Genomic DNA, 27050 nt, shown 5'->3' with positions numbered 1-27050 from the left:
TCAGAATACATCATACATCTTTCAGCTTTAACTTTTCCATCAGTTTGTTTAGTTCTATATTTTTTTCTTTTTATCTTTATATCATGTTTCTTTAATTCTGAGAGATCATTAAAGTTTCATATAACTATAGTGTTACTACCTCTGTCTTTTTTACAATTCAGTTAAATTTTCCTGTAGGGATTTATATGCTATGTCATTTGTTTCACATGTGTATTTAGTATGAATATTGTTTCATTATCAACATTAGCTTTGAACATGATGCTGAATCCCTGTTTCTCTTGACTTTTTGACTTTTTATTTTTCCTTTTTTGAGGATCTGATCAAGACTCCTACTTTTTTAAAATTACTTAATGCACATCATTTTTTGTCCTGCCTCTCACTTTCATTCTCAACATATGTTTATTTGTATAAGGTATTTGTTAGGTTACAAAAAGGGGGGAAGAGAAACAGATGCAAAAAATCCCAAACAAACCAAAAATGCTGAGTTTGTTTTCTTATTCATCATTTTTTCATCAGATTTCTTAATCTAGATTATAGTAGTGCCTGAATTTGAGTAAACTGTAATTGGAAAATAGATAAATAATAATAAAATAGATAAAAATAAAACATAGATAATGTTACATTATGATTGTTTAAATAAATATGTAGCCTATAGGAATCTGCTTCTATTTAATTGTGACAGTACTATTTTAATCAATTTATAAGTGGGGCTGTGATTATTAGGCGTTTCCCTCTATTTACTTCTTTTGATTTGATTTTTATATCCTTACTGTTTTAAGTCAGTATTTTCTCCCTGACATTGGTTTTGCTCTTATTATTTTATAGTAGTCTGTTCCCTTTTTGTCTGACCTATCTTGTTTCTCAAACTGATTTAAATTATTAATTTATCTTAATGTTTTATCTGCCTTTCCACTACTTTTGACTTGTCTTGCCCCAGCCCACCGCCATCTTTGGCTACTTGCATGGATCAAAATCAACCCTTCAGTTCTTTTGTTTATTAACAGTCTTTTTGTAGTGTCCCCTTTCTAAGAAATTTTTCTTAACTATTTTTGTCCTAGTTATGTCTCTCCTTTTCATTGTTTTGAATTATATCTGGTAATTCTTATGTTGAAACTTTACTTCTTATTCTGTATTCTTTCTAACTTTCTCATAAAGGTAGAGTTTATAGACTTTAAATTTGAACTCCCTTTTTATGTTGTCACATTTGGAGATCTTAAACATCCTTCCCTGTTTATACTGTGCCTCACTCTTAGAAATATCAATTCATGGAGGAAGTAATGGTGAATGGAAACAGTTTTGTGTCTCTAATCACTCACTGCAATGAGGCCTCCTTCCTCATATCAAGATCACTGACCACTCACTCCTAATACCAAAAGTAGTCAGTCTTTGGTTTTATTTTTTCCCCTAAAACCATGAGTACTGGCTGCCCTTGGCAACTTATATCTGGAGTAGGATGCAATCCTACCGAACACACCACATTAATTAATTAATTAATTTATTCGTTTATTTGTTTATAGTGAAGATGGGCATATATCGTACAAATTTCTCCCAGACAAAGCAAGGACAAAACCCCTATCTCTTACCAGACCCTGCATCATAGAGATAACTTTCAGTGTCATCCTTCCTTTTTCCCATTCAGAGGGAAATTTTGGTTTTGTAACTTGAATTTCTTTGCTCCTTTGAACACTAGAGCCCATTATTTCCTCGATTATTTTTTTTTTTGTGACTGTGGAATTATCCTAGGTTTTTTGAATTCATGTTTCTTCATAGCTCACCATTCAATCAACCAACAAGCATTTTTAGATTGTTTGTCAGGTACTGTGCTAATCCAAGAAAGCTATCAGAAGTCTTTCTGCTAAAGGTAGGACTTGTATTTCTGCTAAAGGTAGCAATTGCTACTTCAAAATTTGATGTTTTTGTTACTGAAGTTGGGAAATTTGCTATTTTCAGTCATATCTGACTCTTCACAACTCAATTTGGGGTTTTCTTGGGAAAGATATAGCATTGCCATTTCCTTCTCCAACTCATTTTACAGGTGAGGAAACTAAGGCAAACAAGGTTAAGTGATTTGCCCAGGGTCACAAATCTAGTAAGTACATTAGGCTAGATTTGAACTCAGGTCATCCTAGTCTAGGGCTGGTGCTCTATCCACTGTGTTACCCTGTGAAATTCACTGTTTGTCTTTATACTTTAAGCATTTTTTCTCTTTGTTAACTGGCTACTATTTCACTTCCACTTTGGGTTAAACAACCAACTTACATATTAACTTTGTGAATATAACTGTTGTATTCCATAGTGAGGAAGGCAACATAGTGGAAACATGGAACGGAGCCAATCCAGCCTTTTGTGCCTGAAGATGGCATGGGCTCCAGTTTCTACTCAAGCTGTGCCATATGCAGATAGTACAGTGTAGAAGGATAAACAATATTCAACAGAAGCAATGTAAACAGCTGGTTACGGTAAGTGACATGAGGAAGCAGGTGGTATCTTAGTGGGAAAGAAACAGCAAGGTAGAAACTAGAGGCCTCAGGGACAGTTTCCCCTGAGTGAATTTTGGTATCTTGCTGGGACTTCCCCACTATGGAAAAGGAAACCAATGTATCTCATTCTATCTGTGTCCCCTCAGTTCAACAGGCATGTCTGCAGCTATATTTGCAAGTTACTTGTGAGTCTGGTGCACATTACACACATAAAGAACTGGCCAGTGATAAGCTAGTTCCTGCAGCCTGTGCCTTGCTGACTGGCTCATACAACAAACACAATTAAGGCCATTGCCTCTTAGGGTGGGTTGAAGGACAGGGTACCCTAACCACAATACAAGGTATGATATAAAGAAAATTTTAGGTTTTAAAATGACATGAAGCAGACAAGGCCAATTCTCATAGACATCTTTGATTTCCCCAGCAGCATTCATTCTGAAACTATTTGGCTTCTCCATCATGCCCCAATGCTCTTGCCCACACCCTTTTCACAGTAAATTCATCATCTGGAAATCTTACCATGTATAAGATCCCATCAGTCTTGTTATTCTCAGCCTCATCAGAGGCTGTTCGCTCTTATTGGAGGGTGGAGCCATAAACTCCTTCCTTTAAGAATCAGAACAGCACCTACATTTCCTGAAATATCTCCTCATTTCCCACCTAACAGAGATAATATTAGATTTTACCTCACTTTCCTCAACTATAAAATGGGGTTACTTCCCCATTTCATAGATTTTTAGGAGGATAAAATAAGATAAAGCACTTGGCACAGTGCCTAGTATGTAGTAGATGCCTATTCCCTTCATTCCCCTTCTGAATCCAGGCTCTGTCCTTTACTGATTTTGTGACCTTGGTCAAATCACTTCTCTTTGCCGGACATCAGCTGCATTATTGACTCCTCTTCACAGAACTTTCTCTACAATTTCCCTTCCAACTTCCTTTTATTTGTCATCTTCTTTGATTAGAATAAAAGCTCATTGGGGGACAGAGACGATCTTTCTTTCTGCTTATATTTGTATCTCTAGCACTTAGCACAGCCCCTGGAATGTAGTAAGTACATAACAAATGTTTGTTGACTGATTGACCTCTAAATCAGAGGATTTGTATTAGACAATTTTTCTTTCAGTTCTAAAACCTCTGAGCTTTAGAGACTACCTCTAATGGAATTAAGGAAAAGAGAGATACAACAATAAGTCTAGGTAATGACACTGCAGAAGGTTATATTCAGTACTGGATATTGGTGGTCAAGAGACCGGACAGATCAGGAATTGCCAGGACCTGAAGAATAGCTGTGTGTCTATCTTAGCAAGATATAAAGATATCTATGTCTAATACTATATAGATACAGATATCAATATCAATATAGATATATCTCTTCAACAAGGTCCTAGTAATAAGTGCTTAAGTAGGTTTGCTATGTAGTAGAGACATTACCAGAGTATGGCAATCAGTAGTAAACAAAGACCTGGCAGATATAATAGTGGTCAGTAGCAGGGCCAGTGGGAAATAGATGGTGCCGGTAGTAGTAGTGGTAGTAGTAGTAGTAGTAGTAGTAGTAGTAGTAGTAGTAGTAGTAGTAGTAGTAGTAATAGTGGTGGTGGGGGTAGGAGGAGGAGGAGAAGGCAGAGTAATAGTAGTAGCAGCAGGGGGAGGAGAGGAGAGGAGAGAAATGGAGAAAAGAGGGGAAGAAAGAAGAAAAGAGGAGAGGAGAGGAGAGGAGAGGTAGTACAGAAGATAGAGCACTGGGCTTGGAACCAAGAAGACGCATCTTCCGAAGTTCAAATCTGGTCTCAGACACTTACTAGCTGTGTGACCCCGGGAAAGTCACTTGACCCTGTTTTTCTCAGTTCCTCATGTAAAATGAGCTAGGGAAGGAAATGGAAAACCATTCCACTATCTTTTCTAAGAAAACCCCAATGACGTCATGAAGAGTTAGACGCAACTGAACAACAAAATAGTAATTAAAAATAACTAGCATTATATAATTTTCCTATGTACCAGGCACTGTGCTAATCACTTTAGAATTATCTCACTTAATCTTCACAACCATCATGAGAGATAGGTGCTATTATTGTCCGCATTTTATAGATGAGGAAACTGAAGCAAACAGAGGTTAGGTGGCTTGCCCAAAGTCATATAGCTAATAAGTCTCTGAAGATAGATTTGAACTCAGACTTTTCTGACTTCGGATTCAAAACTCTATCCACTGCATTACCTAGCTGCTGAGTAAGGTAGCCAGGTAAGCAATCAGTGGGCACTGAGCTTACTGTGTGAACACACAGACAGCCTGCATCAAGGAAGCGTAGGCACAGAGAGCAGGCATTGAACTGTGGTACAGTGCCCTTCTCCCTGAGAAATAAGGCTGTAAGCTAGGAAACCTAGAGAGCAACTTAAACCAGGAAGAAGGTGATAGGATTGTCAGCGGGATAAAAGGTGAGACTTTGGTTGTAACAAATAAAGCAAGAACATAAGGCCATGGTGGAACCAGTAGCAGAACAGATCCTCTGTATCCCTTCAGCTGTGATTCAAAGGGACAATATTTCTTTGTTTCTCAAGATCAAGAATGAGTCAAGGACCTGGACCATAGCTTTCTCCCCTGTTACCACTCCAGAATTCACAGCTGGAGTTTCATTATAGAATTACAGTCACAGAATTGTAAGAAGTCATCCAGTCTTAAATCGTACATGAGCAAGAACTCTTTTTATAACATACTCAGCAAGTGGTCATCCAGTCTTTGCTAGAAGACTTCTACTGAGAGAAAACCTACTTCTTCCTCCAGGGTCATCTATTTTGCATTTAGAAAGGTCTGTGCATCAAATGTTAATTTGAATATTCTCCAGCTTCTACCTTTTCCCCTTATGTTTCCTCACTGGGACCAAGTAGAATAAATTTAATCCCTCTTCTATTCTTCTAATCCCTCAGATCGATTGAAGGCAGTTATTATGGTCTACCTCAAGTACTTTGCACATAATAGATTTAATAGATACTAGCTGCATATTGATATAATATTGTATTAGTAACCTCTCTGCCAAAACCCATTGGTATAGGACTCCCTCCTCGGAGGAGATAAAAACCCTAACCTGTTTGATGGTCAGGGCAAGAGGTTCAGTTCTCACTTAGTTCCACTCTGGGAAGACATAATTTGGGTGCTTCTGGCTTTCAGCTTTGAGAAATGGGAGAAGCCAACACCATTTTAGGTTACTGAAGGAAGACACTGGGAAGACATGAGAAGACCATTATTCCCCTATTCCCAACTGGCTATTTTAAAGACTTTAGGAATTTTCCCCTTGGATCATGGATACTTTCTTAGTTGAGCTGAGTTAACTCATTCCAAATGAGAGAGCTCTGCATTGTTGGTATATATTCTCCTATGCCTATCTTCTTTGATTTCTCTTTTGCTAAGATTTGAATAAACAGGTTGCTTTGCAATATGTATTCCATATGTGTTCACTGTAGATAATGATTGGATAGAGAACTTTGGATTGTCCTTATCACCAAAATGGCAAAGTGATCAAAAGTTTCATGGAACCCAATCATATCCCCTACAATAACAACATTTTAGGGAACAGATATAGTCTAGCTCAGTAACCCTTCTCTCGAAGGAGAGAAGAAATGTGGCCTCCAACCCCATTTCTCGCCCTTATTCTCCTTTCAGCAGTAATGAAAGTCTCCCTTGGAAAAGAGGCTAGAGATTTCTCTTCAGGTTCACTTGGAGCCACACACACAAGGACAGTCCCTTGCCATATATATAAGGCCTCTATACACATGTGGGACCCATACTTATTTTCTACAAAGATATAATAAGTTATAATTTTGGGTAAAGAGGAAGGACCAATAAATCAATCCTGATGTGTGATTTCAACAGTATATGGAACCCACAATTGGGAAATTGATTCCAGTAGCAACTTACATATAAATTAAAATCTTAGAGAGTCACCTGTGACATTGAAAAGTTAAAATATTTGCCCATGGTCTCCAGCTAGCATTGCCAGGGCAAGATTTGAACCCAGATTTTCCGGATTGCAAAGACATTCCTCTATCCAATACATCATGCTGCTTCTTCACACTGTCAATATGATATATGATAATTAATATTCCTGCCTTGAACTATATTACCTGCTGCCAAATTCCCCTGACACTCTGCCCATGAGCTGGGACCTCTGCCTATTGTCTAGTCCTACACTTCTTTGTTGCCAACTACCCACTTGCCTGGACATTTTCCTGTTACCTATTGCTGGCATATCTCCTGATCACCCGCTTTGTCCCTGTGGAACTAACTGTCTGGCCTCCAGATCCAGGTCATTACCATCCTGACCTGCCCAAGAGCCAACTAAGTCCCAATTGTGATACTGATCATGTTTTGGGCAAGACTTTCTATCTCCTGAGGTACTTTGTTCCATTAAAAATGACAATCTAGAATGGGATAAAAGGACTTTTGAATCTAATGTAAGTAGAAAATGAAGATAGAGTCATGCAGGATTCAGTAATGTTATAAGAAGCACTTTCAACATCTACTAAGGAACAGTAAAAGAGATTAGAAGGGTTCAAGAGGATGAAATAAGCAAGAATATGGATGTTACCTTGGATGTAATAAAGGAATTTAAATAATTCAATCTAATTCAGAAATGAGGAGAAAGGCCTCTTGGGTACTCAGTTTGTACAAGGGACTCCACCACCATTGTTGAACCCAGAACTACCTAGAGGAATTTATCAAGTTGGGATTGTCAAGTCATTTCCCTTCTCCAGGCCTCAGTTTCCTCATATTCAAAACAGGAGAATAAGGTTTTTTTTTCAAATTTAAGATTTTATGATTTGGATTTATCACATTCCTCTTTTTTTCAATGATCTATACTGTCTACCTCATTAAATTCAAAATCCTCTGCCTTGCTTCACCTTATTTGTCCAAGATTATTGCTTCCTATTAATCTTTAATATGTGATTATTATTCCATCCAGGCCAGAGAAATTATCTCAGTACCATACCTTGTTCAATTTATCTAAAACTTGGCTCCTGCTGCTTCCTCAGGTTGAAATTATCTCCTTTTCTTCCCTTCCTCTCTCCAAGTCCTACCCAGATTCTAAGACTCATCTCCTTCAGAAAATCTGGTGGAGTGCAAAGAACACTAGATCTGAACTCAAAATGCACTTGTTTGAATTTTAATTGTTATTTTCTACTTGTGTGGCACTAAATAATACCATTCCCTTCTTTGGGTGCCAGTTTCTCAACCTGTAAAATGAGAAGAACTGGATGAAAGGATATCTAAAATCTAGTTTTAATCAGACAGTTCCTTTTCCAGACTACCCCTACTTCTTTCTCTTGGCTTCTATTGAATTTTTAGTCAGTATCAGTTGTCTTATGTCCATTATGGTGATTGTTGTTCAGTCATTTCAGTTGTGTCTGACTCTGGAGTTTTTTTAGCAAAGACACCACAGTGGTTTGGCCTTTCCTTCTCCAGCTCATTTTATGGGTAAAAAAACTGAGGAAAACTCAAGAGACTTGTCCAGTGTCACATAGCTAGTAAGTGTCCAAGGCCAAATTTGAAGTCAGATCTCCCTGACTCCAGGACCAGAGCTCTATCAGCTACACCACCTAGCCGCCCTCAGATGTAAGGCCCTAAGGACAAGGACATACTTCATCAATATGATAAAATACCTATTCCAGTGCTAGGTACATGGTAGCTGTCCATTAAATGAGTGCATTGACTCATTATATAGAGAATTAGGGATCAGTAGAGGAACACCTTGAAAGTGAGTTTGTTTACTTCTTAATGGGTTTAGACTCCAGAGTGATGGGTTATGCTGACATCTCCAAGCTATTACGTCTCACTGGTTGGTAACATTACCAATTGACTTAAGCAATTGAGAACAAAAGGAATTAAGGAGTGAAGCAGTTTAGTTTTGATGATACTAAAGAGACCTGAGAGATTTTGTACGTCAAAACTTCAATGCAGTTTATAACAAGTACTACAAAGTTAAAACAAAGAACTGACAGGCCCCACTTGAGGTTTTCTTGACAAAGACACCAAAGTGAAGAGAGAAGGCTTTTGTCTTCGTTCCTTAAGTAACAGCAACAGATTCTTCCTCTTTACTTCAGGTCTTCTTTGAATGTCTGCAAAAACAAAATGAATCTCCCAAAAATCTTGTAACACCTACTAGTTGGCTTTGCCAGCTGGGTCAATCTGTTTAACTACTCTGATTCCCTCAACTTCCTTATCAACCGACCACCATTTTTGTAGGTTGAATGATTGAACCTGAACAAGAGAAAAGATTAGAGAATGATAAAAACAAATACACCTGTGCTTACGTGTAAAATGAGGAGGGTGAATAGTTATTACTAGATGACCATTAAGATATCCCCCAGTTCTAAAAATGTCTCATTCTGTGTTTATCTCATCAACTCTTGAGATCTAATATCCCTGTCTGGCAATGAAATATAAAATATTTATACCCCATTTAGTTTTCCCTTATGGCCAGAGAAGAAAACGAACCACTGTAGAACTGCAGAGAGGAAAGTATATGAAGAAAAACGAAAATAATATGTTCAAGTATTCAGAAAAATGGCAAGGAATGTGACAAAAGAAGTCAAAAGCCAAAAGTGGAAAATAGCAACTCAAAGAGTAGGAGACGAAAGACAGAGAAGGAGGAGAAAAACAAGAAAAAATAAGATGGAAAAATATGCAAAGAGAGTGGCAGGGACAAAGATACAGATATGAATAAAGCAAAAGTCAAAGGCCACATCATCAGCAATATCTATTCAGCATGGCTGATGACAATGGAATATCTTGAGTGATATGGGTGAGAGATGCTTAAAGAGAAATCAGAAAGCCCATTTATATTCAGCAGAAGGTGCATCTTCCTCACCCTACAATCAGGTCTACAGACAGAAAACATAGAAGATCTAGATTTGGAGAACTTGTTCAGTTGTTTCAGTCATGTCAGACTCTTCATGATCCCTATTTGGAGTTTTCTTGGCAAAGATACTAGAGTGGTTTGCTGTTTCCTTCTGCAGCTCATTTTATAGATGAAGAAACTGAGGCAAAGAGGGTTAAGTGACTTGCCCAGGGTCACACAGCTAATACATGTCTGAGGCCAGATGTGAACTCAGGAAGTCATCCTGAGTCTAGGCCTGGTGCTCTATCTACTGCACCACCTAGCTCCCCCATGAACATCTAATCCAATCATCTTCATTTCACAGATGAGGATTTCAAGGGCTGAGACAAGGGAAACATTCGCTATCCTTGCACTCCCAGGAGTTGAGGATTTCCTGCCTTAAAGACTTTATCCATCTTTAAGTAGTGGTAAAAAAATAAAATAAATAACCTGAAATGTTCAGGTTGCTAAGAGTAATGGACATTGATGAGAACTGTCCCCAAACTAGACTAATTGGGCTTTTTAACAAGTGCTGCTCAAAGGCTTCCTCCCATCTTGAGTCTTTTTTTTTTTTTTAGACTCCAGCACCAGAACACAAATACAGAATAGAAAAAAGAAACAAAAACATATGATAAACTTAAATTTTGGAACTTAAATACAAAGTTAGAAAGAAACAAAGTGTACATAACATTACATAAGAGAGGGTTTAAATATGTAACAATAAATTTTCATTTGAAAAATGCCTGTATGATAAATAATACTCTTTGTGTTGAGAATGGTCCATCTTTTCTTTGCTTCCTTGTGAGTTTTCTTTTGTCCTCTGCTGTGCACTTTTTACTTTGTTCTTTTTTTCCCTTCTTTCACCCACCAAAGGCTACGATGAAGTTTAAATATGTTTCTCTATAGCTATAGATATATATATATACATATACATACATATAGATATAACTTTCCCAAACATATTCTACTCCTGATCATTGTTTTTGTTTGTGCTTGTCTCCTATTTCCTATCCTTTCTGCCTCCTCTACTTTACTTCTACCCGCTACCTTGCCCTCCTTTTATTTGCCTACCCCCCTCCAATGATCCCTCCCCTAGTCCCCCATTCCTATAATCTAAACACCCTTCTATAACCCCCTTTTACCTATTCCCTCATTCTCTCTTTTAAAGATACTTTCCTTGCCCTCTCCCTTTCCCTATGCCCCTACTGCTTTGTTTCTTCTGAATTTAGAACTTCATACTCTTCTAAATATATATGTATTGTTCCCTCTTAAACCCATTCCCAATGAAAATAGGTTACCAGAACTACCACCTGTCCTCCCCCATCTAACTTCTCTGTGTCAATTCTTCCTCTTAGACTTCATTTATATATAATTATTCTTTTTTAGCTATTCCTAAAGAGTTTTACTTTTTAAATTCATATCATACTCAGGTTTACCCCAATCTTTCTTATGAATTATCTAATAACTAAGAATCTTAGACATAAATTTTACATTATACACATAAACACACACCTATATATAGTAAACAGTCTATCTATATGAATCCCTTATAATCAGTCTTTGGTATGTACCTTATATTTCTCTTGGTTGTTGTATGTATGCTTCTTGTATTAAGTTCAGGATTTTTTTTAACTAAATCTTGAAAGTCTAGAAGTTTATCAAATGTCCTTTTCTTCATTCAGGATAATATTTAACTTTTCAGGGTATGATATTTTCAGCTACAGCCCCAGTTCTTTTGATCTTCAATATATTGTGTTCCAAGACCTGCAGTCCTTTAATAAATCTGCTGCTAGGTCTTATGTGAGTCTAATTGTGGCATCACCATATTTAAATTGTTTCAGTCTTGATGCTTTTAATACTTTATCCTTGAAATGGGGGTTTCAGAATTGGACTATGATATTCCTATGAGTTTTCCTTATAGGATCTCTTTTAAGTGGTGATGGATTTTTTTTTATATATTTCTACTTCCCCCCCTCCCTTGTTCTAATGCTTCAGGACAACTTTTTAAAATTATTTCCTCTATTCTTGTATCAAAATTATCTTTGATCATAATGTTCACTTATTCCAATTATTTTTATTTTTTCTCTTCTTGATTTATTTTCCAAATCTTGTTTTTCTTACAAGATGTTTCACTTTCTTTTCTATTTTTTTTATTATTTTCATATTTTGGTTAATTATTTCTTGATCTCTTATAATTTCACTGGCTTCACTTTGCCCAATTTTAATTTTCAAAGTGTTATTTTCTTCCTTAATATTCTAGATCTAGGGGGGAAAGAGGGTGAGCCAAGATGGCAGAATAGAATCATGGACCTGCTCCAGCTGCCCCCCTAAGCCCTTAAAATACCTGTAAGAACATGATGCTAAATCAATTCTCGAGCAGCAGAAACCACAGAATGACAGAGTGAAACAGATTTGCAGACCAAGACAACTTGGAAAGCCAACAGGAAGGGTCTATTGCACAGAGATCAGCAGAGCACAGTCTAGCCTGGACTATGTGGGCACAGAAGGGACTGGAGCAGGCTTCAGGGAGCTGAATCATGGGCAGCTGTTGCAGTTTCCAGATTTCTCAACCCACAAATGCTGAAGACAGCTTCAAAGATCAGTAAGAAAGCTCTTTCGCCTGGGCGAGAGGGGAACTTGGTAGGGCCCCAGTCTCAGCCCCAAGCCCCAGTCCCAGCCCCAGTCTCAGGGCAGTGGCAGCTACTGCCACATCAGCAACCACTTTTGGAGCTCTCAGCCTACAGATGGTGGGGTAATTGAGTGGCTGAGCTGAGTCTCAGTCCTGAGTGGCTGTCCTGGGGTGAGGAAGAGCATGACATGGTGGAGCTACTGGTGGCTATGGAGAGGGAATCCTACTCCCAATTCCAGTGCAGGAAAGAGTGCTTTTGGTTGCTTATAGATCAGAGTGTAGGCCAGGAAAGGAGTAAACTCCTCTCCTTTGATTATGGAGAGGGGGGAACCTAGGCGATATAAAAAACCAAAAATATCAATAAAAACCTAGGCTAGGGCTTTTTGTTTGTTTTGGCAAGAAAAAAAGATGAACTGAGTGGGATAAAGATTTTTCATAGGATCCCAGACTATGGACTTAGGCAGCACATCAACTTCCTGGTGCTCTAATTGCTAGGACAGGATTTTTCTTATATCACATTTAAGTGCTTCTTTCCAACTTCTACCCACTGATCTTAGTACTGCCCTTTGTGGCTAACTAGAACATTTCTAATCGCTCTTTCATAAAACAGTCCTTCAAATACTCAAAGACAGCTAATGGTTTATATTCTCTAAACAACCCAGATTTCTTGAATGTTCCTCCTGTGGCCTGGCTTTCTATGCTCTTACCAGCCTAGTGACCTTTGCCCTTCCTGTGAGGATTTTAAGCTTCACATCTAGTCCTCGGTTTCAAATCCAAGAGCAATTTCCATGGTTTTAAAAGTGAATTACTATAAGAGATTCCACTTACAAAAGGCCACTTGCTGAAAGGCCATAAACCCTAATATTTTTTACTTTCAAAATGATGAAACATTGCAAGGGGCTCTTGAAGGAGACTGTACAGTTTACACCACCCAAAGATCTCCATGAAGAGACATGACAACTATTTAATAAATAACTGAAAATTCTATAGTTTTGAGAATAGTAAAACACTTTCATCATGATGACTCCGTCAGGTTAGGGAACCCAAGTATTATACTTACCTAGTCAATTAATAAGCATATATTAAGTGCCCACTGTGTTCTGGACACTGGGGATACAAAGCCAAAAAGGGAACAATTCCTACTGTGAATGATCTTCCATCTTAATAGGCAGAACGATAAGCACATATATAAGTATAATAAATACAGAACAAAAATAAGGAGAATAAATACAACATATTTAAATATAAAGTAGTTTGGGATAGAAATCATTAGTAATTGGAAGGTATCAGGAAAGTGTCGTACAGAAAGCAGTATTTTGAACTGCTTCTTGGTGGAAGAGAGGTACTACACAAGATTAAGGTAAGGAGGGAGTACACTCTATGTATCTGGGACTTCCAAGGCCAAGGAATGGCTGAGGGAAATGAGAAAAGGGGTACAATGTGTGAGAGACAGAAGAAAAGTCTGGATGGATCACACAGTGAAGAGGAAGTAATGCATCATGAGGATAGAAAGTTATGCTGAGTCCAGGTGTTTGAATCCTAAACAGGGCACTTTATATTTTGTCCTAGAAGAGAGGGCCACTAGACTTGATTGAACAAGAGAGTGACACAGTGAGTTCTGCACCTAAGAAAAAACCCAGTGACAGCTGTGTGGAAGACGAATTACAAAAAGGATACATTTGAGACAAGGAAGATCAGTGAGGAGTCTTGCGCAATAATCTGGGTGAGCAGTGATGAAGGGCCTAAAGTAAGAGGGTATCAGAGTGAGTCGAAAGAGTGGATCAGATGGAAGAGATGGTGGGGGAGACATGTATAGATTTGGTAACTAATTGGATATTTAGAGTGAAGGAAAATGAAGAGTTGAGGATGATGTCAAAGTTATGAGTGTGATCAACCCAAAGAATGGTTTTCCCTTAGAGAGAAAAAGGGAAGTCTAGAAGACGGGAGGGTTAGAGAAGAAAGATAATGAGTTCTGTTTTAGACATGTTTATTTTGAAATACCTCTGGATTATCTAGTTTGAATGTCTAATAGGGGAAGTCAAAGACAAGATAGAAGAGAATAAGGAAGTACAGTTGAGCTCTCTAACACAACTCCACAAAGATCTGGAAAATATAGCAGACTGAGTCCTCATTGGGAAATTAAAAAAAACAAACAAACAATCACAGTGAGTCATATTTCCCACCCTGGAACTCATAGGGGAACTGAGAGACCTGCAGACAATGGGGATGAGGGTTAGCTAGCAGAGTGCCACATGAGGCATTCCAGTGTTCAGAAACTGAAAGAAAACCAAGGCTGTGCACTAATGCAAAAAGAGGTCCCAGACCTACATAAAAGTCAGAAAAAGCAACTGGACTAGCTATAAATAAATGCCCAATGGGGAGGGAGGTTACCTATGATCAGATAGATTTATAAGAAATTCTATTAAATATTAAAAAAACAATTCATTCCAATATTACATAAGTAGTTTAGGGGGAAAATAGGAAAATAAAGGGCTTCAACATACTTGTTCTATGATACAAACATGGTCTTACTACCTAAATCATGAAGGGTCAAATAGAAAAAACTATAGACCCATATACCTAATGAATATTGATTTCTAAAAAATTAATACAATATTAGCAAGGATTCTACAATAATATATCACAAATACAATACTCTATTGGATTTAATACCAGTAATACAGGATTATTTTAACATTTGGAAAACTATAGACATAATTGAAAATATTGATATCACAAACAACAAAGTCATATTATTATACTAATAGATACCCAAAAAAAGCCTTTGATAAGATATAATACACATCTGTTAAAAAAGAAAACAATTAGAAAACATAAGAATAAAAGGATCTTTCCTTAACGGGATAAGTAGTACATATCTAAAATCATAGTCAGCATGATCTATAATAGGGGATTAACTAGAGGATTTTCTTATAAGATCAGGCATAAAGCAAAGATGCCCATTGTTATCATTACTAGTTTATAGTACCAGAAATATATTGTACATATATATTTATATATAGTACTAGATATACTACTGGATATGCTAGCTTTAACAATAAGACAAAAGAAGGAAGTTGAGGGAATAAGGACAGTCAAAAAATTATCTCTTTTTTAGGCAATATGATGGTTTAGAGAACTCTGGAGAATCAACTAAAAATCTAATTGAAATTATAATAATAGCTAACATTTATACAGTGATTCAAGCTTTGCAAAACACTTTAAAAATAATTATCTTATTGAAACAATTTAGAACTTAGCAAAACTGCAGAATATAAAATAAACCCACATAAATCACCAGGAGTTCTGTATATCATCAGCAAGATCCAGCAAGAAAGATAGAAAAAGAAATCCCATTTAAGATAACTATGGAAAATAGATCCTTTTCAGTATTAGGGATAGTTAGAGGAAATACACACACACACACACACACATATTGTGTGTGTAGGTATGTATGAGTATGTATGTAGGTGTATATTATATATGTGTATGCATATGTGTAGGTATGTATGTACATGTATATGTATAAGTATTGTGCGTGCATTAACACAGAGTGCACAGGGTGAGCTAAATATGAAGGGAGAAGACCTAAAAAATAAAATTTGCAGTTGAGTGGAATGTAGTAGGAGTAAGAGAAAGGGAGAGGTAGAATATAGCAAATCATCTGACATAAAAGAGGCAAGAAATAGCTTTTACAATGGAGGGGAAGAGGGGGGTAGATGAAAGGGAATAAATGAGCCTTACTCTCCTGAGATTCGGCTCCAGGAAGGAATAACACACACTCAGTTGGGTATAGGAATCTATTTCACTCTGCAGGAAGGCAGGGAAAGGTGATAGGAGAGGCAAGATAATAGAAGGGGCAGCAAACTGGGGAAAGAGATAATTAGAAGCAAACATCATTGTGGGGTGACAGGTCAAGGGAGAGAATGGAATAAATGGAAAGCAGGATAGGGCAGAGGGAAATGTGGGTAGTCTTTTGTAACATAACTGTTATGGAAGTGCTCTACATGGCTGCATATGTATGACCTAAATTGAATTGCTTGCTTTTTCAATAAGGGTGGATGAGGAGAGGGGGAGAGGGAGAATATGGAACTCAAAGCTTTAAAAATGAATGTTAAAAATTGTTTTTGCATGCAACTGGGAAATAAGATGTACAGGCAGTGGGGTATAGAAATATACTTTGCCCTACAGGAAAAGAGAGGGGAGGGGAATGGAAGTGGGGGGAGTGGTAATAGAAGGGAGGACAGACTGGAGGAAGGGGTCATGGGGTACATGCTATCCTGGGGTGGGGGGGTGAAGAGATATGGGGAGAAAATTTGGAATTCAAATTCTTGTGGAAGTAAATGTTGAAAACTGAAAAACAAATAAATTCTATATCAAAAAAGATAACTATGGAAAATATAAAATATTTGAGAGTCTACATATTCCCAGACATAAATAACTGGCTAAGAAATAGAAAGATTAATAATACAATATATAGATATTCAATATATAGTAGCAAATGAACCTACCAGCCTAATGATAAACCTAAAGACTGGGGCAAGAACTCACTATTCAACAAAATCTGCTAGGAAAACTGGAAAACAGACTGACAGAAACTAGGTATGGTTCAATATCTCATACCATATGTCATATACATTATACCAAGATAATTTCCAACTGGGTACTTGGTTTAGATACAAAGGGTGATATCACAAACAGATTAGCGATACAAGGAAGAAGTTTCATGTATCTCAGATAGGGAAAAAGTTCATGCCCAGCTGAGAGATACAGGTTATCACAATAGATAAAATGAACCATTTTGATTATATAAAATTTAGAAGATTTTGCTTGAATAAAACAAGTGCAACTTAAATTAGAAAAAAATCAGGTAAATAGAAAAACAATCTTTGCATCAAGTTTCTCTGATAGTCTCATTTCTAACATATATAGAAAATTATTCAAGTTTATAACATTAAGATCCATTTTCCATTTGATAAGTGGTTAAAGGATATTAACATGCAATTTTTAGAGGAAGAAGTCCAAGTTAATAATAGCTAAATGAAAAAAAAAGTTTTAAATCACTAACATGGAGAAATGCAAATAAAGACAATTCTGAGGTAACACCTCGTGTCCTTCTGATTGGTAAAGTGCAAGAAAAAGGAAAATGACAAATATTGATGGGGTTATGAAAACAGGTACATTAATGTACTGTTGGTGGAGCTGTGAACTAGTATAGTCATTCTGGAAAACAATTTGGAACCATGCCACAAAGGCTTTTGAAATGTGCATATTCTTTGACCTAAGTGATACTGTTGCTATTAAGTTTATATTCCAAAGATAACAAAGACAGAATAATCTACACGTACAAAAAAAAATAAAGGATTTATAGCAGCTTTTTGTGACAAATAACTACAAACTGACTGGTGAGGCATTATAAACTAGGGAATGGGTACAAGTTATGGCATGGAAATGTGATAGAATACCATTGTTCTATAAGACATTCGATGGATACAATTTCAGAGAAAACTATGAAGATTTATGTAAACTGACACAGAGCAAACGAAGTAGAACCAAGAGAACAATTTATACAATAATAACAATGCTGCAAAAAAAGCAATTATGAAAGATTTAGGAATATTTATCAAATGCAATGATGAATCCCAACTCCAGAGGACTCATTATGAAACATGTTGCCTACCTCTTGATAGAAAAGGGATGGACTCAGGGTATAGAGTGAAACATTTTGTAGGCATGGCCAATATGGAACTTGTTTTGCATAACCATACATGTTTTTCATAGTGGTTTTGTTTTCCTGGCTTTCTGAATGGGGGTGGGAAGAGGTAGGAAAGAGAGAGGGTGGATTTTCATTAGAAAATATATTAATATAAAAAGAATTCCAGGACTGCAGTTCAAGAGAGAGACTTGGATTGAATATTTTCATAAAACTCTGAGTTAGTTGCAGAGAATTGATAATTTTACCCATGGACAATGTTGAGATCACTGAGAGTATTGAAAGAAAAAGGAAGAGGGCCCAAGACAGAATCAGTAATACCTACCAGCCATGATATGTCTGATCTTGGAGTGGAGGGAACTGAAGAACAGAAATGTTAAGTGATTTGTACAAAGTTAAGTTTCAAACCCAGGTTTGAATTCAAGCTAACTTCAAATCCGGGGATCTTTTTATATCAGACATCTTTTCACATTATCTTTCTTTCTAAGCACAATACCCATGGTTATATCTGAGCAGATCACCCCTATTTTGAAGCACAGCAGCACTCCAACAAATTAACACTAATTTTAATGCTTTTATACCTGTCAAAACATTACCATTTTTCCAAAAATGGAAGAAAAATACCCATGCACAAGCTAATGGTGCTTATAGGCCATAAGCCTTGGCCTACATTCCGGCTTCCTGAACCTATGTATGTCAGGGATGGACAAAGCAAGAACAAGTACTCACCTAAGCTCTATGACAAACTCCTTCAGATACCTCTAACAAGAAAATCTGAACAAATTTTAGAGTGGTAGAATCCACTAGGATACAGAGTGTGGCAGATTTCCAGCCCAAGACAGTCTGAAAGGTCAATGGGAAGGATCTGTTGCATGGGGCTGGAGGAGCACACAGCACACAGGGTGTACCACTTCAGGCCCTGCCATAGCAAAGCCGAGCAGAAAGCCCTGGGTGGTCTGAAGCAGTAACAGTACTGCAAATTCTCAAATATATCAGCCTAGGATGGGAGTGCAGTGGAATTGAGTGAGAAAGAAGTGCAGAACACTGGGTAACAGCAACAACCACTTCTGAGACTATCAGCCCACAGAGTAAATGTCTATAAGTCACTTACTTGAACTTCCAGGAACCAAGATGGTGGAGTGATCTGTAAATGTTATCTCCCTCCCTTTGTTGACCTTGAAAAACCCAGAAAATATTTCCCTGGAACAGTGGGATCAGCCAAAGAAGTAAGCAGTCTCTTAGCCAGAGGGGTTAGGAAAATCACAAAGAGGGGTCCCTCTTGCTGTGACTGAAGGGGACCAGTGCAGGACCAGAGCTGTCCTAGACAGCCACACCTCAGCAAACCTGGAGGAGATTCTGAGCCCCAGGGGTGTGGAGTCCATAAGCTCCAACACCAGGACCCCAGGCTTGCCTCAGCATAGCCAGGGGAATTAGGAAGGCACTATTGCACAAGGGGTTCACCAACCACTGAGCCTGCCTGTGCTCTAGCTCAGGAGAGGAGACCTCCTGTGGCCAGACCACCCCACCCCCTCACCTCATGAAGTGACCTCTAGGGTAAATCTGAGGAAACTCAGAAAGACTTCACCTGGCCTCTGCTTTGGCACACCAGCCAGCTCAGCATCAGGTAAGCAGCAGCATTCTAGCTTCTAGCTGAAAGAACCAGAGACCACAATAAACAAAACCTCAAGTTCCAAGCACAAGAACCGTGGGACAGAGCCCCTTGTATCCCAGAAACAGAGATCCACTTTAAAAGCCAGGAAAAAGGTAGGCATCATGAGCAGGAAGCAAACTAGAAAAGAAAAGACCATAGAATCTTGCTATGGGAATAAGGACCAAAACACAAATACCGAAGAGGTCAGCATTGAGACTGTACTCCCACATGAAACTTTAGAAGGGAATATGAACTGGTCTCAAGCCCAAAGAGCATTCTTGGAAGAGCACAAGAAGAATTTTAAAAGCCAAATTAGAGAAGTAGAAGAAAAAGTTACCAATGATTTTAAAATTATGGGAAAAAATAGAATTCACTGAAGAAACTATGCATGGCTAAAGAAGCCAGGAAACAGGTTTAGCCAAGATGAATTATAACCTCCCCAAATGGTTTTTTGTAACACTTCTCTAGTATATATCAGTCTTATTGTATCTAAAAATTGATGAGTCAGGTCAGCAACACCATGGACAGAGCACTGGATTGGAAACAGGAAAACTCAAGTTCAAATACTGCTTTAGACACTTATTAGCTATATGATTCTGGGCAAATCATTTACCTCTCCCAGTCTTTGCAACTGTAAAATAAAGATAATACTAGAATCTATCTCCCAGGGGTGTTGTGAAACTCAGATGAGATAAGATTTGTAAAGTGTTTTGCAAACTTTAAAATACTCTATAAATAAATGATAACTATTGTTGCTGTTGCCATCTTTTATAAATTAAGTTGTTTCTTTGAGAAGCAGAATGATGTAGATTCAGAAGACCTGAGTTCATATCCTAATAGTTTGAATTTCCTCATTGTTAAAATGAGGATAACATTGCTGGCTCTACTTAACTCCCAGGGCCTGTAAGAGAAAACCTTAAAGAGCTATCTTTTGAAATGTGACCTCTAGTGAGCTTTGGTCTTTGCCTTGCCTGTCTCTTGCTTTGTAATCTGGCTGATTTTAACCCTTTCTGTGTCTCAGACCTTGCCTGGGCTTACTATCTCTTTATGGCCACACTATCCTTTCTCTTCACTGCTCTCAGGGCTATTTCATCACAAGGTCCCAGTCACTGCACATGTTTATTACTCTGTGAGTCCTACAAGAACCAGGATTATATTTTAGATAAATTCTGCATCTTTCTCAGAGCCCCAAATAATCTGCATACATCAAGCACTTCATGAATGTATATTGGCATTATAGATTATAGCAATGATTTTCACTTGATCATGGTGATGTCATTTTGGTCCTCTTTGAAGACAAAGGCCAGCAGCCAACCAAACAACCAACCAATATAGTGATGATGTGTTCTGACAGGCAAAAAAAAGGACCAGGTATGTATAAATTGTTCTATATTATGCTTAATGAAAAGTATTCCAATTCACTTAACATTATGACTAATCTGAACAGTGTCTTCAATTAAGTTGATGATTTAAAATATCCTCAGTGGTAAAAATGACATTTAGAATATTAGGCCAAATCAGCAATGGAATCCTCTATCAGCATTGTGTACTCACATTTTCTGATCGCAGCTTCTTTGCTGGACACCCACCATCTATAGGGTGAAGCATGTAATACAGTCGGACTTTGCTTGCATGTTTTCGACTCTGTGAAAGAAAATTGAAAGGTGAAAAGGGTGAAATTGGGCGAAAAGGGGTTCCATAAACATGGTAAGATAGAACAAAAATACCAGGGAACTGTAAAGAATACAGGTATCAGAAGGTCAAAGTTCAAGCCCTGGGTCAGCTACTTGTTATCTCTTATAATCTTCATAAAATCACTGAATCCCTTTTGGCCTCATTTTCCTTATCTGAAAAATTAAGGGGTCTAACTAGATGTCATCTAAAGTCCCTTGCACTTTGACATTGTACATCCTTTTTGTTTCTTGTAAATTTCCCTCCCTCCCCCCCAGACACACCTATACACTCTCCCCTGAGTGGCACAGTGGATAGAGCATTGGATCTGGAATCAGGAAGACTTAAGTTCAAATCTAGTCTCAGATGTATACTAACTGTGGGACTGAGCAAGTCACTGACTCAGTTTTCTTAATAGTAAAATGGAAGATATTACTATCACATACCTTCTAGGGATGTTTTCAGGATGAAATGAGATGATATTTGTAAAGTACTTTGCAAACTTAAAGGTGCTGTACAAATGCCAGCTATTATTAGTAGTGCTACTTAACACAATCCTGGCACAGAGAAAGCATTTAGTAGCTATCTATTGATTTTATTATTAACATTTTATATTCATAATGAGCCCATGAGGTAGGTAGTGAGGAGATTGTTATTCTAGCTTTACAAGAAGAAGCTATGAGTGGTTAAGTGACTTACGAAGAATCATACAAATGGTATAATTTCAATTAGAAAACAGAATCAATGCAGAAAGCTGAAAGCTGATGAGATGTTTTTCCCTTGGAGAAGAAAAGACTGGAAATAGGGGAAGGAAATTTGTTATCATCTGCTCTGAAACATATGAGGAATTGCTGCATTAAAAAACATAACCAATAGTAGCTAAATACCAGCCCCCATCTTCTGATCCTTCTCAGAGCTTCCCATCCATCAACTTGGGGCTCTCTTCTAGGAGTTACTTTCTTATGAAAGATGCCCTTCCCTCCAGGGCCTTAGGGTAGAAAGAACACTGAACTTGGAATCAAGATACCAGAGTTTGAAACTCAGTTCTAACATGAGTTCTGTGTTCTTGGGTAAGTCACTGTTTCTTTGAGATTTAGTATTTTATCTGGAATCATCACAGAAAATTACACTGTTTATGCTAACTAGCTCATAGAGTTATTGGAAGCAGCTTTTTTGTGGTAGCAAAGAATTGGAAATCTAGGGCATACCCATCAATTGGGAAATAGTTGAACAAGTTGTAATCTATGATTGTGATGGAATACTATAAGTGGGCAGAACTAGGAGAACATTGCACACAGTAATAGCAATACTGTAAAGATGATGAATTGTGAAAGGTTTTAGCTTCTCTGATCAAGACAATGACCCAAGACTATTCCAAAGAACCTATGATAAAAAATGCTATGCACCTCCAGAGAGAGAATTGATGAACTCTGAAGGCAGATTGAATCACACTTTTAAAAACTCCTTAATTTTTATGATTTTATTTGATTTTTGCAACATGGCTAATATGGAAACATGTTTTGCATGATCTCACAAGCATAATCAAAATCGAAGTGCTTGCCTTCTCAAAGATGGGGGATGGAAAAGAGGGAGGAAAAGAATTGAGGACAAAAATGTTTTTTAAATTGTTAAAGCAGAGCTGTGAGCTCTCCCACCCAGCTTGCACTCGCCTCCCCCCTGCCTCCAGGTGCGGCACCACCTCCTCTCTCTCTTCAGGGTTTAAACTTGCCACTTCAAAGTTCGCCATGGATGATGATATTGATGCTCTTGTTGTTGACAATGGCTCTGGCATGTGCAAAGCTGGCTTTGCTGGAGACGATGCCCCTCGGGCACTCTTCCCCTCCATTTTTGGGTGCCCCAGGTATCATGGTGTGATGGTGGGTATGGGCCAGAAAGACAGCTACGTGGGGGATGAGGCTCAGAGCAAGAGAGGCATTCTGACCCTGAAGTACCCCATGGAACATGGTATTGTCACCAACTGGAATGACAAGGAGAAAATCTGACATCATGCTTTCTACAATGAGCTCTGTGTGGCCCCTGAAGAGTACCCTGTGCTGCTCACAGAAGCCCCTCTGAACCCCAAAGCCAACAGAGAGAAGATGACTCAGATTATGTTTGAGACCTTCAAAACCCCAGCCATGTATGTTGCCATCCAGGTTGTGCTGTCCCTGTATGCCTCTGGTCATACCACTGGTATTGTGATGGACTCAGGTGATGGCGTGACCCATACTGTGCCCATCTATGGAGGTTATGCCTTTCCCCATGCCATCCTCTGTCTGGATCTGGCTGGCCATGATCTGACAGACCACCTCATGAAAATTCTGACTGAGAGAGGGTACAGTTTCACTACCATAGTTGAGAGGGAAATTGTGTGTGACAACAAGGAGAAGCTGTGTTACATTGCCCTAGACTTTGAGCAGGAGATGGCTACTGCTGCATCTAGCTCCTCTCTGGAAAAGAGCTATGAGCTCCCTGATGGTCAAGTTATCACCATTGGCAATGAGAGGTTATAGTGCCCAGAAGCTCTCTTCCAGTCATCTTTCTTAGGTATGGAATCCTGTGGAATTCATGAATTCTACACTCTACCTTCAACTCAATCATGAAGTGTGATGTTGACATTCATAAGGATTTGTATGGCAATACTATATCGTCTGGTGGTACCACTATGTACCCAGGCATTGCCGACAGGATGCAGAGATTACAGCCCTAGATCCCAACACAATGAAAATCAAGATCATTGCCCCACCTTAGCACAAATACTCTGTCTGGATTGGAGGCTCCATCCTGGCATCTCTTTCCACCTTCCAGCAGATGTGGATCAGCAAGCAGGAGTAGGATGAATTTGGGTCCTTCATTATCCATTGCAAATGCTTCTAAATGAACTGGTTTTTTTATTTTTTATTTTTGTTGTTGTTGAAAGAGTGTGACATGATAATTGCCCAAAAAAAAGTGATGAGATTGGCGTGGCTTTATTTGGGGGGGGGGGGGGGTTGTTTTGTTTTTTTGGCACTTGACTCAGGATTTAAAAACTGGAATGGTGAAGGTGATGAGCAGTCTAAATATGTTGGAGGCAAACATCCCCGAAGTTCTACAATGCATCTTCAGGACTCTGATAGTACATGTTTGTTTGTTTTTTTAATATAATGCATTGTTACAGAGTTATGAGCCTCCATGAAGGCTGTCCTCTGCTGCAGCAAAGGAGCTAAGTAACAAATCCAGATGGGGAGGAGGGGAAAGGGGAAGGTGTTAGTATTGCTTCACATGTAAATTAATGTCATCTTTTAAAAATACATTTTGCATCTTCCGCCTTAATACTTGTTCCTTTTTTTTAAATTGTGAGCCATATTGTATGGCCCCCTTAATTCCCTCCCTGCCCCCAATATAGATGTGAATGAAGACTTCATAGTCTTCCTATGAGTTTTATGAGATTCGTGCCAGTACTTGGGGGAGGGGAGGAGCGTTACCTGTACACTGACTTAAGACCAGTTCAAATAAAAGCTCACACATTAAAGAAAATAAATAAATAAATAAATTGTTAAAGCAAATTTTACATGCAATTCAAAAATATTTAGCAAACTAAAATAATTTTTGAAAAGAAAGGTGCTCTAATTATTTTCAAATTGTCTTTTCTTATTCAAAGAATAACCTTCCAAAAACTGCCCTTAGTTGTAACCTATGATACCAAGACAAAAAAAAGTGTAATCCTATTATAGCCCATGACATACTTGATTACATCCCTTCTAAATCCTCTCTTTCCAGGCTAAACATTACCTATTTTCTTCCCCATATCCTTTTACAATTTGTTCTACAGTCTCTTCATCATCTGGATCATTCTTCCTTTGAATGAATTCCAGCTTGTCAGTGTCTCTTCTAAAATATGGTGCAAAGACATGAATATAATACTGAACATGTGGCCTAACCAGTGCAGAGCACAGCAGGATTATGACCTATGTCATTATGGATAACACTTAGTTTCTATTAATGAAGCTTAAAGTTGTAGTAGCTCCTTTGACTGTTATGCCACATTGATGATTCATGTTGCTTAGATATGGGCAAGGTGCCCACTCACAGAAGTGTTGGTGTCTACCTTCACCTAATTTCATTCTGGGAAGGAATCATAAATCTTAGATCCAGGAGGAAGAGCCTTCTCATCTCCAAATACTAAAGGGAGTACCTAAGTCTCTATTAAGTAATCTAAAGGATGGAGTCAATGATCTCGAAAAGTTTCTTACTATTTTAAAACATTCGATCTTACGAATTACTGACTGTAATTACTTGGAAGTTACACCAAAAAAAGAGATCTTTTGCATAGATTCTTGCACTGGCCTCAGTGAAGTTCACCTCTACCAAAAGCTGCTGCTAAACAAAGAATTAGGAGGTGCCTGGCTTTGAATCCTGAAACTGACACTTACTAAACACATGACCATGGACAAGCAAGACATTTCAGCTCTCTGCATTCCATTCCCTTCTTTGTAAAATAGTGATAGCAATTATTTTAGTATTTGCCTCATAGGGTTACTTTTGCAAATTTTAATGTGCAATGTAATTGTTGATATTATCACTATTAGTATTAATATGAAAAGCCACTATTTGAACAGTGACAAGGACCTCTGAATCTCAGAGACAGGGACCATGGTCAATGCTGTCATTTTAGAGTTTTGTAGAATTTACTATGCATTTTGGGTGGCCTTCATTTATAGGAATCTTTTCATTTTATCAAATTTGTCTCTTTGAAAGAAGAATTTTGAAAGAATTATAATAGCTAACAATAATGCAGTGCTTATTATGTGCTGGGCACCGTGCAAAGTGCTTTACAATTACTATGTCATTTTTCACAATGGAAAATGCTATCCACATCCAGAGGAAGAACTGCGGAGTCTGAAGGCAGGTTGGAGCATATTATTTTCTCTTTTTTGTTTGTTTTTCCCTTTTGTTTTCATTCTTCTTTTATAACATGGCTAATGTGGAAATATGTTTAATATGATTTTACATATATAGACTATGTCAGAGGGCTTGCTGTCTTGGGAATGGAGGACAGAGAGGGGGAAAAGTTTAGAACTCAAAATTTTATAAGTGAATGTTGAAAACTAAAAACAAATAAACAATTATTATGTCATTGAACCCTCATAACAACATGAGAGGTAGGGGCTATTATTATCCCCATTTTACAGATGAGGAAACTGGGGCATACAGAGAGTAAATTACTTGCCCAGGGTTACACAGCTACTAAGTGTCTGAGGTAGATTTGAACTTAGGTCTTCCTGACTCTAGAATCTGTGCTCAATCCATTGTGCTGAAAGATTATTATTGATGAATATCAATTGAAATATTTGTTGTTGTTTTAGAGGGGGAGGCAAGGTAATTGGGGTTAAGTGACTTGCGCAAGATCACACAACTAGCAAGTGTCAAGTGTCTGGAGCTAGATTTGAACCCAAGTAATTCTGACTCCAGGGTCAGTGCTGTTTTCACTGAATCACCTAGCTTCCCCAAAGGAAATATTTTCAACATAATTTGCCTCTGACACACGAGCCCATTTTCCCTAGTTTATGCTCAGAGACCAAGCAAAAGAAATTCCAATCTCTTCACCCAAGGATAGTCCTTAACATGCCTGAAGAGACAGTTATCATATCCCTTCTTTCCTAAGTTTTTCTTCTCCAGACAAAACATCCTCAGTTCCTCAACCAAGTAAATGCCCCTCATTGACCTGGTCTCATCTTTCTGGATGTTCATCAATCTCTACAACATGTGGCTCCTAGACCTGAACACAAAGCTCTAGAAGAAGTCTGGCACCATCATAGTCATTCATTCTCACATAAAAATAAATGCATGCATAATTTGGCAGAAGGGGGAGCAATGAGGGAGGAGGAAAGAATCATTCAATAAACAAAAACCCTAGCATTAAATTACAGACATGCCTTGACTACCAACATCTTTAGTCACTAATGGATTCACAGCAGTTTTCATCATTTCTTTCCCTGTGCTTTTCATTTAATGAGTTGTTGGTTTTGTCAAACAGTGAATAAGTCACTTGGCAGTC

General features: G+C 38.0%; 1 protein-coding gene across 4 annotated transcripts in view; it reads right to left on the bottom strand.

Moving 5' to 3' along the window:
- Positions 1–27050, bottom strand: part of ZMAT4 (zinc finger matrin-type 4) — a 756701-nt gene that overhangs the window by 495046 nt on the left and 234605 nt on the right. For all 4 annotated transcript variants that reach the window (XM_072635103.1, XM_072635102.1, XM_072635104.1 and 1 more), the window contains one exon: positions 20897–20986. In XM_072635103.1, the coding sequence (XP_072491204.1) occupies positions 20897–20986 (90 nt within the window). The remainder of the gene's footprint in view (positions 1–20896; positions 20987–27050) is intronic.

This window comes from Notamacropus eugenii, chromosome 1, assembly GCF_028372415.1.
Source record: "Notamacropus eugenii isolate mMacEug1 chromosome 1, mMacEug1.pri_v2, whole genome shotgun sequence".
In the NCBI taxonomy this organism is placed as follows: Eukaryota; Metazoa; Chordata; class Mammalia; order Diprotodontia; family Macropodidae; genus Notamacropus; species Notamacropus eugenii.
Note: the sequence above shows the minus strand (reverse complement) of the source record. Positions and strands in the feature narration are given on the sequence as shown.